This window comes from Pezoporus wallicus, unplaced genomic scaffold (genome assembly GCF_028554395.1).
Source record: "Pezoporus wallicus isolate ANWC-B61680 ecotype Strahan unplaced genomic scaffold, APGP_CSIRO_Pwel_v1 contig_14687, whole genome shotgun sequence".
Classification (NCBI taxonomy): Eukaryota; Metazoa; Chordata; class Aves; order Psittaciformes; family Psittacidae; genus Pezoporus; species Pezoporus wallicus.
In genome coordinates this window covers 1-13,678 of record NW_026642949.1, presented here as the reverse complement: position 1 = coordinate 13,678, position 13,678 = coordinate 1, and the positions used below count along the sequence as shown (strand labels likewise).

The 13,678-nt window shown below is 66.0% G+C and overlaps 3 protein-coding genes across 5 annotated transcripts; 1 reads left to right on the top strand and 2 right to left on the bottom strand.

The window, feature by feature from the left end:
• Positions 1-553: 553 nt before the first annotated feature.
• Positions 554-949, top strand: CLPP (caseinolytic mitochondrial matrix peptidase proteolytic subunit; the record flags this gene model as incomplete). Its single annotated transcript, XM_057433269.1, has 2 exons — positions 554-704; positions 777-949. Coding segments are annotated over 2 exons (324 nt in total), but the record flags the coding sequence as incomplete, so codon positions are not given.
• Positions 950-1,396: 447 nt separating this feature from the next.
• GTF2F1 (general transcription factor IIF subunit 1) lies at positions 1,397-4,834 on the bottom strand. 3 transcript variants are annotated; one of them, XM_057433271.1, is made up of 13 exons: positions 4,818-4,834; positions 4,683-4,729; positions 4,521-4,593; positions 4,174-4,367; positions 3,606-3,776; positions 3,318-3,496; positions 3,106-3,250; positions 2,960-3,021; positions 2,734-2,853; positions 2,574-2,647; positions 2,356-2,494; positions 2,119-2,212; positions 1,397-1,607 (listed from the first exon to the last, which is right to left on the bottom strand). In XM_057433271.1, the coding sequence occupies exons 1-13, from the start codon at positions 4,827-4,829 to the stop codon at positions 1,403-1,405; spliced, it is 1,515 nt and encodes a 504-aa protein (XP_057289254.1). In that variant the 5' UTR covers positions 4,830-4,834; the 3' UTR covers positions 1,397-1,402. The 3 variants fall into 3 exon arrangements, with proteins under 3 accessions (XP_057289254.1, XP_057289255.1, XP_057289256.1); XM_057433272.1 differs by having other exon boundaries at positions 2,960-3,018; XM_057433273.1 differs by lacking the exon at positions 3,606-3,776.
• A 1,279-nt stretch (positions 4,835-6,113) lies between these two features.
• Positions 6,114-12,651, bottom strand: KHSRP (KH-type splicing regulatory protein). The gene is made up of 20 exons (XM_057433270.1): positions 12,360-12,651; positions 11,304-11,400; positions 11,116-11,154; positions 10,992-11,031; positions 10,852-10,901; positions 10,692-10,763; positions 10,514-10,571; positions 9,698-9,869; positions 9,528-9,626; positions 9,348-9,446; positions 9,146-9,248; positions 8,398-8,498; positions 8,178-8,319; positions 7,910-8,070; positions 7,700-7,818; positions 7,518-7,606; positions 7,179-7,370; positions 6,916-6,993; positions 6,590-6,750; positions 6,114-6,212 (listed from the first exon to the last, which is right to left on the bottom strand). Exons 1-20 carry the CDS (start codon positions 12,600-12,602, stop codon positions 6,204-6,206), a joined length of 2,124 nt encoding a protein of 707 aa, XP_057289253.1. The 5' UTR covers positions 12,603-12,651; the 3' UTR covers positions 6,114-6,203.
• Between the last annotated feature and the right edge of the window lie 1,027 nt (positions 12,652-13,678).

Sequence of the window (13,678 nt, the reverse complement as noted above, 5' to 3'; positions counted from 1 at the left end):
CCCCCTCAGTGGAGGGGGTGGGAAATGGGTACAGGGGGGTGGAACAGTCTCTGGGAGGAGGGTAATGGGTATGGAGGGGGTAACGGGTATGGGGGGGTAACGGGTACGAGGGGACCCCCATTAAAGATAGAACCATCTTGGGGGGGGTGGTAATGGGTATGGGGAGCCTCCAGGGGGGGTTGGAATGGGCTTGGGGCTATAAGAATGGAGCACCCCCCCCCACCATAGGAATGGAACTGCCTTGGGGGGGGTAGAACGGGTATGGGGAGCCCTCCTATAGGAGCTGGAACAGTCTCGGGGGGAGGGGGGGTAATGGGTATGAGGAGACCCCTATTGAGGATGGAGGGGAATGGGTATGGGTAGCCTCCAGGGGGATTGGAATGGGCTTGGGGGTATAAGAACGGAGGCCCCGCCCCCCCCCCCATTGGGAATGGAACTGCCTTGTGGGGGGGATATTGGGTGAGAGCTCCCCATAGGGGTTGACACTGTCCCCTGGCGGGGGGGGTAATATGTACAGGGGGGATGGATCCACTTTGGGGGGGGGGTGTAATAGATACGAAGGACCCCCACCCCATGTTGTGCACGTGTCCCCCCCCAGGGCCAGGCCACCGACATCGCCATCCAGGCTGAGGAGATCCTGCAGCTCAAGCGCCAGATCAACGGCATCTACGCCAAGCACACGGGGCAGCCGCTAAGCGTCATCGGTGAGGGTCCCCCCCCGGATCCCCCGTAGCCCCCCTTAACCCCATTTTAACCCCCCTATGCCCCCCCCCCAGAGGCAGCCATGGAGCGGGACCGGTACCTGAGCCCCGTGGAGGCACAGGAGTTCGGGCTCCTGGACCGGGTCCTGGTGCATCCCCCCCCCCGCGGCGAGGATGAGCCCTGCTTGGTGCAGAAGGATCCCCCCCTGGCTCCCCCCGTGACCCCCAACCCCCCTCCGGCCTCCTGAGCCCCATTGGGGCCCCCCCGCCAAGTGTTTTGTGATCTCCATTGTATTAAAGGCATTAAAGGGCTGGGGAGCCCGGTGAGTGTTGGGCGGGGGGGCACATGGAGGACTGGGGGAGTCTGTGTGGGATTTGGGGGTCACAATAGTGTCCCACATGGGGATTTGGGGCGGGGAGGGGCCACCAGCCCCACACTTGTGGTTTTGTGCCCTTTGGCTGGGACTACATCTCCCAGCATGCCCTGCGCTCGGTGCTGATTGGTCACCACCGTTATCCAATGGGAGGTGGGGGGCGGGGCTGAGCGGGCTGTTCGAACCAGGTGTGTCTTCCCCCCCTCCATCCCCAAACACCCCCATGGACCCCTCCAAATGCCCCCTTCCCCCTTGGGACACGGCTCTGGCTCCTCCCAGCGTTTATTGGGGTCCCCCCCATAACGAGCCCCCCCCGGGGTGGGGTCCCTACTCCTTGAGGGAGAAGTGCATCTTGTCGCTGATGACCTTGCGCTCGGGGTTGAGGCGCTTCAGGATCTGCGCCAGGACGTTGACGGTGGCGTCGCTGCTCAGCCCCGTGCGCTTGGTCTGGAACTTCTTGAGCAGGTCCTTGGTGGTCATGGGCTTCCGCGTCAGGTACCGGCGCACGGCCTCCTCCGTCAGCTGCACCTCCCTGCGCCGTGGGGACACCAACGTACCCCAATGTACATCAATGCACCCCAATGTACCCCAATGCACAGCACGGTCTCCTCCGTCAGCTGCACCTCCCTGCGCCATGGGGACACCAGTGCATCCCAAAGTACATCAGTGCACCCCAATGTACACCAATACAGCCCAAATGCACCCCAATCTACCCCAACACAGCCCCAATGAACCCCAATGTACCCCAACACAGCCCCAATGCACCTCAATGTACCCCAATACAGCCCAAATGAATCCCAACACAGCCCAAATGTACCCCAATGTACCCCAACACAGCCCCAATGCACCCCAATGCACAGCACGGTCTCCTCCGTCAGCTGCACCTCGCTGTGCTGTGGGGACACCAATGTACCCCAGTGCATCCCAACACAGCCCCAATGCACCCCAACACAGCCCTGGCTATTGGGTGCTGGCTGAGGGGTGTTATTGGGTGTCTCCGGGGTGTTACTGGGTGTCAATGGGTGCCCCCCCCCATTACTGACCCGCTGCTGGGAGTGGATTTCCCCGATGGCGGCTGCGGCCCTGGCTCCAGCTTCAGCCTCTTGGCAGCAGGCGGCTCCGGGGGGATGCGGCGCCCTGGGGGAGGGCAAAGGGGGGTCATGGGGGACCCCAACTCCCTCCGACCACACCCCCCCCCCCCTTACAGCCCCTGGGGGGGGTCAGAGCTGCTGGCCCCCCACCAGCCCATAGGGACCCATGGGGCCCTTTGCCCCCCTCACCTTGCTCGAGCCTGGAGGCTGCTGCCCGCAGGGTGCTGCCGGTGCTGGGGGGGGGCTCGGTGGGGGTCCCGGGGCGGCTGTTTCCGCGGGAGCTAGTGGCTGAGCCACGGCGCTCCCGCTTCGGTGGGGTCTTCTTCTTCTATGAGTGGGGGCACAGGGGGGGTCAGGGGACCCCCCTGGACATGGGAACCCCCCCCGGGGATGGGGGCCCCACTCACGGCCATGAAGAGCGCGGACGAGGTCTCACTGTCGATGTCACTCTCCTCCGAGGTCTGGGACTCATCGCTGCTGTCTTGGGGGTGGGATGGTTCCAGGGGCTGAATCTGGCGGGTTTCAGCCCAAAAAGCACCCCCGGGGGGGTCGGGGGGGGTGTCTCACCCTTCTTCTTCTTCTTCTCCTGTGGCGTTGGGGCCGGTTTCTCCTCCTCTTCCTCCTCCTTCTCCTCGGGCGCCTTCTCCTCCTCGCTGTCCTCACTGCTTTCACTGGCCTCATCAATGCCTGCAGGGAGGGGGGGGCACAGTGGGGACACAGACACACAGACAGGGCCCCCCTCCTGCAGGAGAATGGGATGTCCCATTCCCACCCCCCCCATTCCCATCCCCACCTTTGGGGCCTTCCTCTTCCTTGGTCACCTTCGCCTTCCCCACCTCCTCCTCCACGGAGCTGCTGGGGCAGAGTGGGGCTGGGTGAGGGGGGGGATGCAGCAATGGGGACCCCTCCATACGAGCACCCCCCCACCATGGCCCATACCTGGACTCGTCAGACATGTAATCCACCTCCTGCCCCTCGAAGTCGCCATCGTCGCTGTCCTCGAAGGCTTCATCCTCGGAGCCCTTTTTCTTCTTCTTCCTCTTCCCCCCCGGCGCTGCCTTCTTGGGCCTCGGCGCCTTCTCCCCTGCACAAGGGGTGAGTCTGGGGGGGTCCTGTCCCCATCCCCATCCCGTGACCCACCCGGGGCTCACCCTCGCCCTCGCTGCCCTCGCTGTCCTCGGAGCTCAGCTCCAGGTCCTCCTCCAGGTCGTGGATCCGCAGCTCCCCACCTTTCTTCTTGGCCACCTTCTCCTTGTCCTCGTCCTCCTCATCCTGGTCCCGCAGGCGCCGCTGCTGCATGATGCTGAAGTGGTTCAGCACCTTGTTCCGCCTGGGGGGGGACACAATGGGGCTGGGACACACACACGCACAATGGGGCCAGGGGGGGTTGGAGGGGGTCCCCATCTCCATGTCCCTGTGCCCCCACCCCACCCCATCACCTCTCCCATTCCTCCTCGGCCTCCTCAGCGGTGAGGGTGCGGTGTTTGGCCAGGGGGGTGAAGTTGAACCAGTGCTGCACTGGGAAGGCCTCGAAGGCACCATCGGGGCATTGGGTGAAGATGTAATAGGAGGCGTTCTCGGTGACGCCGCCCTTCCTCACCCCCCGGTACCTGTGGGGGCAACATGCGTCCACTGCATGTCCATCCCGTGTCCATCCTGTGTCCTTCCCGTGTCCATCTCGTGTCCGCCCCATGTCTTTCCTGTGCCCATCCTGCCCCTCTCCTATCCCCAGCCTATCCCCCTCCCTGTTTTCATGTCCACCTCCATCCCATCCTGCCTCCACATTCCCCCCACTCTTGTATCCATCCCATCACCATCCCTGTCTCTGTCCCTTTCCCCCTCCAACCCTTTCCCACCCCATTCCTTTCCCACCCCACCCCTTTCCCAACCCCATCCCCATCCCTTCCCCCCCCAACCCTTTCCCAACCCCATCCCCATCCCCTCCCCAACCCTTTCCCATCCCCATCCCTTCCCCCCCCATCCCACCCTGCGCGGGTCCAGCCTCACTTCCTGCCGGCCTTGCCGTTGACGCGCAGCAGCCAGGGCTGGTCCTCGGCGCGGAATTCCCGCAGGATGATCCCGTACTTCTTGCGCCGCGCCTCCTCCCGCAGCCGCCGGTGGAACTCGCTGCCGGCGCCGCTCTCGGGCAGCTCCTCGTCCTGGTAGATCCGCTTGTTGCTGAGATCTCGCTCCATGCGCGCCTAGGGCAGCGCCGCCAGCGTCACAGCACTGACCCCGACCCTGATCCCAGCCCCAGATCCCATCTGCCCCCCGTCCGTGTCCCCCGTATCCCATTGCCCCCTCTCCCTGTATCCCCCCATTGTCCATGCCCACCCCATCCCTCCTCTCCTCACCTGGTGCCAGGTGCTGAAGTTGACCCGGTCGGCCGCATTGAAGGCCATGATGTTGTACCTCTTGGGGGTGTTCCTGGGGGGGGGGCAGAACTCAGCATTGGCACCCCTGAACCTCCCCCGGGCCCCCCAACCCCCCCCCCCCCAAACTACCCCCACACTCACTTGGGCACCCGCACCACGTACTCTGTCACCATTTGGCTGCTGGTGCCCTGGGGGGAGACAGGGAGATGGGGGGGGGTGGGGGGGCCGGGGGGAAGCTTTGGGTCCCCGTGGCTTCCCGCCCCCTCCCCTCCTCACCAGCGCGGCCATGGCTGCCGGGGATGGGGGGGCGCTCGCCGGTGCTTCTGGATGAGGCTCAGGGGGGTCCTAGAGAGTGGCGGAGGAGGGAAGGTGCTGACCGGCCCTACAGACACCTCCCCCCCCCCCCCCCCCCCGGCCCCTATAGAGCCCCCCAGCCCTATAGACCACCCCCTGCCCCATAGACCCCTCCCGGCCCCTATAGACAGAGCCCCCCGGCCCTACAGACCCCCCGGGCCCTATAGACACAGACCCCGGTCCTATAGAAACCCCCGGCCCTATAGACGCCCACCCCTCCGCGGCAATTATAGAAACCCCCGGCCCCTATAGGCCCCTCTGGACCCCTATGGAACCACCCCCCTGGACCCCTACAAAGCTCCCTTAGGCCCCCTCTGGACACCCATAAAGCCCCCACAGACCAATAAAGATTCCCACAGACCCCTATAGAGCCCCCACAGCCCCCTATGGATCACCATAGCCCCCTATGGAGCCCCCATAGACCCCTATGGATCCCCATAGCCCCCTCTAGAGCCCCCATACCCCCTATGGATCCCCATAGCCCCCTATGGAGCCCCCATAGACCCCTATGGATCCCCACAGACCCCCCATAGACCCCTATGAAGCCCCCAAGGCCGCACCGCGCCGCCGCCTCAGTCCCCACCGGGCTCACACCGCGGCACTGCGCAGGACCGGAAGTTCCCTTCACGCCGCCGGAAGTCCCTCCTCTCCCCCTCCGTTACCATAGCAACAGCGGCGGCCTACCACCCCCCCACCCCTAAAATCCCCTTTTTTCCCCCCACCCCCAGCTCCAAACCCAGCTTTTTCCCCCCAAAAAAAACATCGGGGGGGGGGGGAACCGGGGTAGTTTTTTCATTCTCGTTTATTTGTGAAGTTAAAAACAAGCGGTAAAAAGTAAAAACCGAGCGTCCGAAGGGGGGGGGCGGGAGGTGGAATCCGGGCTCCGCGCTGGGAGCAACCATTGGGGGGGGAGAGGGGGGGGGGGAGGGGGGTCCCCGGCTCCGGCGGCTCTGAGGAATGTTCCATTTACCGCGAGCGGGGGGGGCCGGGGGCTCCCCGGGAGCTGGGGGGCGATCGGGGCCACTGTGAGCGGCAGGGGGGGAGGGAAACGGGGAACCCCCACAATGGGGTGGGTTTGGGGGACCCCCCCAATGAGTTGGGTTGGGGGAGGAAAGGTGGATCCCCTCCCCAATAGGGTGGATTTGGGGGGGGGACGGGACAGGGACGCCCCCCCCAGTGGGGTCGGAAAAGGGGAGACCCCCCCTCTATGGGGTGGGTTTTGGGGGGGGGGGTTTGGGGGGCGCCGCTCGCCCCAACTGCTCCTCGAAAACAAAAGGGGGGATCACAGACGGGGGCTTCACATTCGGTTCACTGAGCCTGGGGGGGGCAGAGAGAAGGGGGGGTCAGGGGGAGGCAGCATTTACCCCCCCCCTCACCCGGGGCTATTGATGGGGAGGGCCCCAGGATGGGGGATGATGGAGCAGGAAGGCCAAGGGAAAGGGGGGCGCTATGGGGGCTTGGGGGAGGCCCGAGGGTTTGGGGAGGGCTTGGGGCAGTGTGGGGGGTTCCCACGGGGTCCCAATGGGGTTTAGGTGATGATGGAGTGGGGGGGTCCCAAGGGAAATTGGGGGCCTATTGGGTTTTGGGGGGACCCAAGGGCAGGTCCCAGGGGGGTTTGGGGCAGTGTGTGGGGGTCCCATGGGGTCCCAATGGGGTTTGGGGGGGTCCCATGGGGTGTGCGGGGGGGTCGGTACCTGCTGTCCCTGCTGCGTGGGGGGGGGCGCGGGCCCAGCGGCCCCCGGGGTCTGCCCATAGTAGGCTGCCTGCTGCCGGTAGTACTCAGCCCATGCGGCGCTGTAATCGGGCTGGGGGCCGGGGGGGGCGCCGGGACCCCCCCCCGTGGCCACTTGCGCTGCTGTGGGGGCAACAGGGGCAGCGTGAGCGGGGGAGGCACCCCCATGTATGGGGTATGTGGGGGGGTAATCCCCATTTATGGAGTGTGGGGGGGGGTCACCCCCATTTACAGGGTGTGGAGGGGGGTCCCCCCCATGTATGGGGTGCGGGGGGGGGGAATCCTTACCTTGTTTCTTGTAGTACTCCTCCCAGGCTTTTGTGTAATCCTGCTGTGGGGGGGCCCCAGGTTGCTGGGGCTGCTGGCCTGGGGGGGGCACACACATAAAGAGGGGGTCAAAGCTCCCCCCCCTAGAGCTTAAGGAGGGCCTGGGACCCCCCTTCCACCAGCCCTTTGGGGGGGGGGTTGGGGGTGGCAGCAGGGACCATGGGGGGGGGCTTAATGTTGGCCCCCCCCCCCCCCCCCCCCCCCCCGTTTTGGGGGGCACTCACCTATTTTCTTGTAGTATTCCTCCCAGGCCTTGGTGTAGTCGGACTGGCCGGTGGGGGGGGGCTGGGGGGGCTCCCCCTGCACGGGGGGGGCGGTGGGGGCCGGGGGCTGCCCCGGGACCGGCCCCGGGGGCTGTTGGTAGTAGTGCGAGTAATAGGCGGCCCAGGCGGCATTGGGGTCTGCGGCTGCTTTACCTGGGGTGGACACACCCCAAAACCAGGGGGTGAGATTGGGGAGGGACACCCCAGGAAGAGGGGGTGAGATGGGGGGACACCCCAAAACTAAGGGATGAGATGGGGGGGACACACCTCAAAATAGCCCCGGGGGGGGTCTATACTCACTGGGGTCGTGGGGGGCCGGTGGCTGCCATTGGGGGTAGGTGTTGCCCCAGCCCTGGGGGGGGTACTGGTGCGGGGGGGGGCCTCCGGGGCTGTGAAGAAAGGCGGTGAGTGGGGTGCAAAATGGGAGGGGCACATACAGCACCCCCCTCATCTTTAACCCCCCATTAACCCCCACTACTCACTGTGGGGGGGCTCCGGGGGGGCCCTGGTTGAAGGGTCCGGGGTTGAAGGGCCCCATGGGGCCAGCGGGACCCGGTGGCCCCCCCGGGCCTGGTCCTGGCCCCACAGGGCAGAGCGGCCCCTGCGAAAGGTAGCGGGGTGAGCGCATGGGGGTGATGATGGAGGTGGGGGGGTACAAAGGCGGTATTTTTGGGCTGCCCCCCCGCCCAGACCTCGATCTTCTCCTCGATGAGCTGCTTGGCGTGGTCGATCTGCTGGGGGGAGCCACGGATGATGAAGAGCTTAAAGTTGGGGTCCCCATTGGGGGGCAACTGCCTCGAGATCTCCACGAAGGCCCCCGTCTGCTGGTTGATGGCTTTGACGTTCTCCCCACCTGCGGGGGCAGGGGGCACACGCACACGGGGGGGAGGGGGGTGGTGTTTGGATGTGTTCTAATGGGGGGGGGGCTGGCACGTTAATGGGGGGGGGGCCCCCACTTACCTCTGCCGATGACCAACCCGCACTTGTGCGTGGGGATGGAGAAGGTCATCTCGCCCCCGGGGGGGCCCCAAGTGCCCTGGCCCCTCCCGCGCCCCCGCCCCCCCGGGGGCAGCCCCGGCCCCGGGGGCCCCGGGGGGCCGCTCTGCGGGGGGAAGGGAGGTGTCAGGGGCGGGCGGTCCCCGCCGGGGGGGCGGGGAGCCCCTGGCCGCCCCCCCCCTACCCGCAGGCTCTGCAGGAGGTCGTTGATGATGCGGGCGGCGTGCTCACAGCGCTCGGGGGGGCCCATGATGTGAGCGATCTTCTCCGGGCCCGTCCCGTCGTCTGCGGGGGGGGGAGCAGCGGGGGGGGGGGGCGCCATCAATGGGGGTGAATGGGGTTAAACAGCACCGGGGGGTGTTAAACCGCACCGGGGGGGGGGGGATCAATGGGGGTGAATGGGGTTAAACAGCACGGGGGGTGTTAAACCGCACCAGGGGAGGGGCATCAATGGGGGTGAATGGGGTTAAACAGCACCGGGAGGGGGTTGAACATCAAGGGGTTGAAAGGAGTTAAACAGTACAGGCAGGGTTAAACAGCACCGGGGGGGGGCATCAATGGAGTGAAGGGGGTTAAACAGCATGGGAGAGGTGAGCATCAAGTGGGTGAATGAGGTTAAACAGAATAGGGGGGGTTGAACAACATAGGGGGACTTAACAGAGAGTTAAAGAACATGGGGGGTTAAACATCAAGGGTACGAATGGGGTTAAACAGCGGGGGGGGTTAAAAACCATGGGGGGTTTGAACATGGGGGGGGGAACGGGATTAAATAACATGTGGTGCAGGTAAACAGCAGGTGGGGGTCAAACATCAGTGGGCGGGCAAGAGGATTAAACATTGGGGGTGTTAAACTTTATGGGGGGGGAAGGGGTTGACTATGAGGGCCCCCCCCAAAAGCCCCTGCTGAAGTTGGGGGGAGGGGCCGTTCTGACCTTGCTTGAACTGTATCCGCACCCCAGCATCGTTCTGGATCTTCTTGATCATCTCCCCACTGCGGCCGATGACGACGCCGACTGAGTGCCGCGGCACCGGCACCTGCAGTGGGGCCAGGGGGGCTCAATGTGGGGCTGGGCTTACGGGGGGGAGCCCCCCCACCCCAAAAACCACGGGGGGGGGCCCCCCCTAGGGACTCACGTCGATGCCGCCGCCGATGCGGGACCCGTACTCGTTGCGGTCGCCGAAGCCACCCTGGTCACGCTCGCGGAGGATGTCCATCACCATCTCACAGGCTTGCTATGGGGCACAGCAGGGGGGTCAAGGGGTGCAGGACAGGGGTCCTGAGGGGGGGTCTTTATAGTGTGTGGGGGGGCCCACCTGCACTTTGTAGGGGTCCCCAATGATCCGCAGGGGTTTGTCCACGTTGGTGTTTTGGGAACCGTCTTGGATCAGGATCATCTTCACCCCGGCTCGCTCCTGCAGGGAGAAGAGGGGGGTTTAGAAGGGAGGGGGCACCCCCCCCCCCCCCGCACCCCCCAGCACGGTACCTGGAGCTGTTTGATGGTCTCGCCGCCTTTGCCGATGACCAGCCCGGCTTTCCCGGCGGGAATCATGATCTCCTGCACTGTCCCGTTCTGCCCATTGGCGTTGTCATGGAACTGCCCCGGCGGCCCCCCCCGGCCCCGCGACACGATGTCATCCAGCATCAGCTTTGCCTTCCTGCCGGTGCAGGGTGGCACAGGTCACGGGGGGGGGTACACGTGTGTTTTGGAGGGGTACACGCGTGTTTTGGGGGGCACACACGTGTTTCTGGGGTACATACATGTGCTTTGGGGGGCACACAGGTGGTTTGGGGGGGCTTTCACATCACTCTGGGGGCACACGTGTGTTTTGGGGACCACGTGTGTTAGGCAAGGGCACACGCATGTTTTAGCAGGGTACACACACGTTTTGGTGGGGAAATGCGTATTACGGAGACCACACGTGTGTTTTTACTGACACATACATGTTGCTAGGAGACACATACAAGTTTTGGGGGCAATCCATGTGTTGGGGGGGCACACACATGTTCTGGGGAGGCACATACGCATTGGGGGGGCAGATGCATGTTTTTAGGGGGCACATACATATTGTTGGGAGCCACACGCATGTTTTAAGGCGCTACACGTGCTCATGGGGGGCACACGCATGTTCAGGCGCGCACAAGCACGTTCAGAAGAGGCACACGCATGTTCTGGGGGGGCACATGCATGTTTTAGCTAGGCATACACATGTTTATGGGGCACACGCATGTTCTGGGGGGGCACACGCATGTTTGGGTGGGCACACGCATGTTCTGGGGGGGAGCACAGGCTCCTACTCACTGCACAGCCTCGGGGGAGCCCGTCAAGGACACGCTGCGCTCCGGTAACCCACCACTGTCTGCAATGGGGCAATGGAGGATGGGGGGGTTGGAAGCAGTGGGACCCCCCCAAGCAGGAAAAAGGGGGTGTGTCTCTTTGGGAGCCCCCATGGGGAAGTGGGGGTCCTGCCCCCCCTCACCTGGGGAGATCTGTACTTTGCAGCCCGAATCCTGCTGGATCTTGTTGATCTGCTCCCCCCCACGGCCAATGACTGTAAATGGGGGACAAGAGACCATTGGGGGGGGTCATTGGAGAACCCCCTGACCCACCCGCCCACCCCTCGCGCCCCCCCAACTCACTGAGTCCCACCATGCCATCAGGGACACGATATTCTTCCGTCACCGTCGACCTGCACACGCAAAGCGGGGTTAGACACCCCCAAACCCCCCCACCGGACCCCCCAACCCCCTCCCCCCCCATAACCCATCTTTGGTCTCACCTGGGTGGGGGGTGGATGGGTCCCAATGGGGCTGGGAGCGCTGCGGACGGAACCAAACCCCAGTGAGGCCGGGGGGAACCCTATAGCCTCCCCATACCACCCCACTTAACCCCCCCGTACTCACAGTCCCCCTGTGCCGCCAGCTTCTTGCTCTCGGGCTGGTCTGGGGTGGGGGAAACACCATCAGTGACCCCCCCCCAGAAGGAAGATGGGGGGTTTTGGGGTGCGCCCCCCATTTTTGGGGTGCCTTCCCCCTTGGGGTGCCCCCCATTTTCAGTGTGCTCCCCCCATTTTTGGGGTGCCCCCCCTTACCGCCATCCTCCAGCTGCCGTTTCTGCCCCCCGAAACTGAAGTCGGGGGTGCTGTTGTTCACCGTCGTAGCCGCATCCCCCCCGATTTTGGCCGCTATCTGCAAAGGGAATGGTTGGGGCCGGGAGGGCACCCCCAAAAGAGGCCCACCCCAGCACCCAACCCCCCCCCCCCATTGTCTTTCCTCTTGTAAGAAGCCCCCCCCAAGTGTCCGTTATAGAGGAACCCCCCCAAAAGCTCTCCATAAGCCTCACAGAAAGGGGGGGTCTGTGTGGGCCCCATAACAAGGGGGAGTCCTCCAAATCCCAGCATCCAGGCGCACATTGGGGCAGGACCCCCCCAATCACTGCTGTGAGCCTCACATACGGGGGGGAGCCCCCCAAAATGCTCCCTCAAGCCCCACAGGAGGGGACTCACCCCCAAACCACCTCCATGGGCCCCACATCAGAGGAAATCCCCTCTGAGACTCATAAAAAGGGGGAACCCCAAACCCCTCCTATAGCACCGATAGGAGATGAGGGTCACCCCTAAACCCCACCACGAGCCCCACATCAATGGAGAGCCCACAAACACCCCCCATGAGCTCCACATCAATGGGGAACCCCGACCCTCCCCCATGGGCCCCACATCAATGGGGAGCCCCCAGATGCCCGCCATGAGCCCCACATCAATGGGGAGCCCCCAAACCCCCCACATCATGAGGGGGACCCCCTCTGTGAGGCCCAGAGAAGGGGGGGGTCACCACCAAACTCCCCCCCCAGCCCCACATCAATGAGGACCCCCCATAACCCGGGACGGGGGGGCTGGTGACCTCCCTGAACACTCACTATAAAGGGGGTGTGTGGGGGGTGTCACCCCGGTAACAGCCGCCCCCCCCCACCCCGGGGTCACGTGAGGTCGCGGGGGGGGGGTGGCATCACCCCTCGCGCCCCCCCCCCCCGGGGAGGGGGGGGGGCGGGGCCTTACCGGGAGGGTGGGGGAGGGGCCGCGGCGCCGCGGCGGGGGCATGGGGGGGACCCCGGCGCCTCCCGGTGCCTCCCCCCCCGCCGGGCCCCTCACCTGCCGGGCCCGCTGCACCGCGTCGGCGAAGGCGTCCTTCCGGATACCGGCGGGAGGGCCGCCCCCACCCCCCCCTCCGCCGCCTCCTGCTCCGCCTCCTCCTCCCCCGGCGCCGCCGGGGCCCGGGCCGCTGCCCCCCGCGGCCGGAGGCGGCGGCCCCGCGGCGGAAGCGGCTGCGGGCGGCGGGGCCCCCCCGGGCGGGCCGGCTGCGGGCGGCGGCCCCGCGGCGCTGAACTCGGACATGGCGGCGGCGGCGGCGGCGACGCGGGAACAGGCCGCGCTCTCCACACACCGCGCGGGGCACGCTGGGACGGCGCGGAGGAAGCCCCGCCCGCAGCCGGCGGCGCTGCCAATGGGAGCGCGGCGCTGCGGTGAGTGGCAGTGGGAGGCAGCCAATAGGAAAAGGGAATGGAGCCGCGCGCGCGCGGTCGCACGGCTGCTATTGGAAGACGAAGCGGAAAGCCGTGGGCGGGGCTTCCGCGACTTCCTATTGGAGGAGGCGGTGCCTCCCTGACGGCGGCCGGAGCCAATCGAAGCGCAGAGAGCCGCACGGCGGCCGGTGACTGGTTGGCGCGGGAGGGGGCGGAGCTTTTTTAGAATGACAGGAGCCAGAATCAATCGGCGGCGGCAAAAGCGCGGGGTCGGCAGCGGCGCGCGCCAGCCCTCCAATGACGATCGCGAGCCCGTTTAGGAGGGAAGCTGCAGCCAATCAGCGGCGCCGCTAGCATCCGGGGGGCGTGGCCAGATTTAGGGGAGTGGCCTGTGGAGGGAGGGGGGCGCGGTTTGGGGATGGGGCGGAGATTGCGGGGGGCGTGGCCAGAGGGGGCGTGGCCATCGCGGGAGCGGAGCGGGAGGTACCGGAGCGGCGGCAGCGCCCGGGGGGCACCGGGGGGGGCACTGGGGGGTTTTGGGGGTCCCGGGGGGTGCCGGGCTCGGTTCCGCCCCACGGAGGCCGCTGGTCACGGGGGGGGGCGCCCCCCAGACCCGGCTCCATGGGCACTGATCCGGAGCTGTGGGGCTTGGGGGGGCGGCCAGATGTAGGGCTGGGGGGGGGGGGCAGATGTGGGGCAATGGGGCCGGGGGTTGTGGGGCCGCTATGGGGCCGTGGGGCCGCCGTGGGGCGGCGGAGCCGGAGCCGCCATCGCCCCTTAATTGCTTCCATCTGCGGGCGAGGAGGCGCCGGAGGGGGAACAGCGGCGATGGGAGGGGGGGGAACGGACACAAGCATAGGGAGCGAGCCCCCCATCCCAACCCGGCCCTAGGGACACCCCTTAACCCCGGCCCCATGGCCCAGCGACCCCCATGGCCCCGGTTATCGG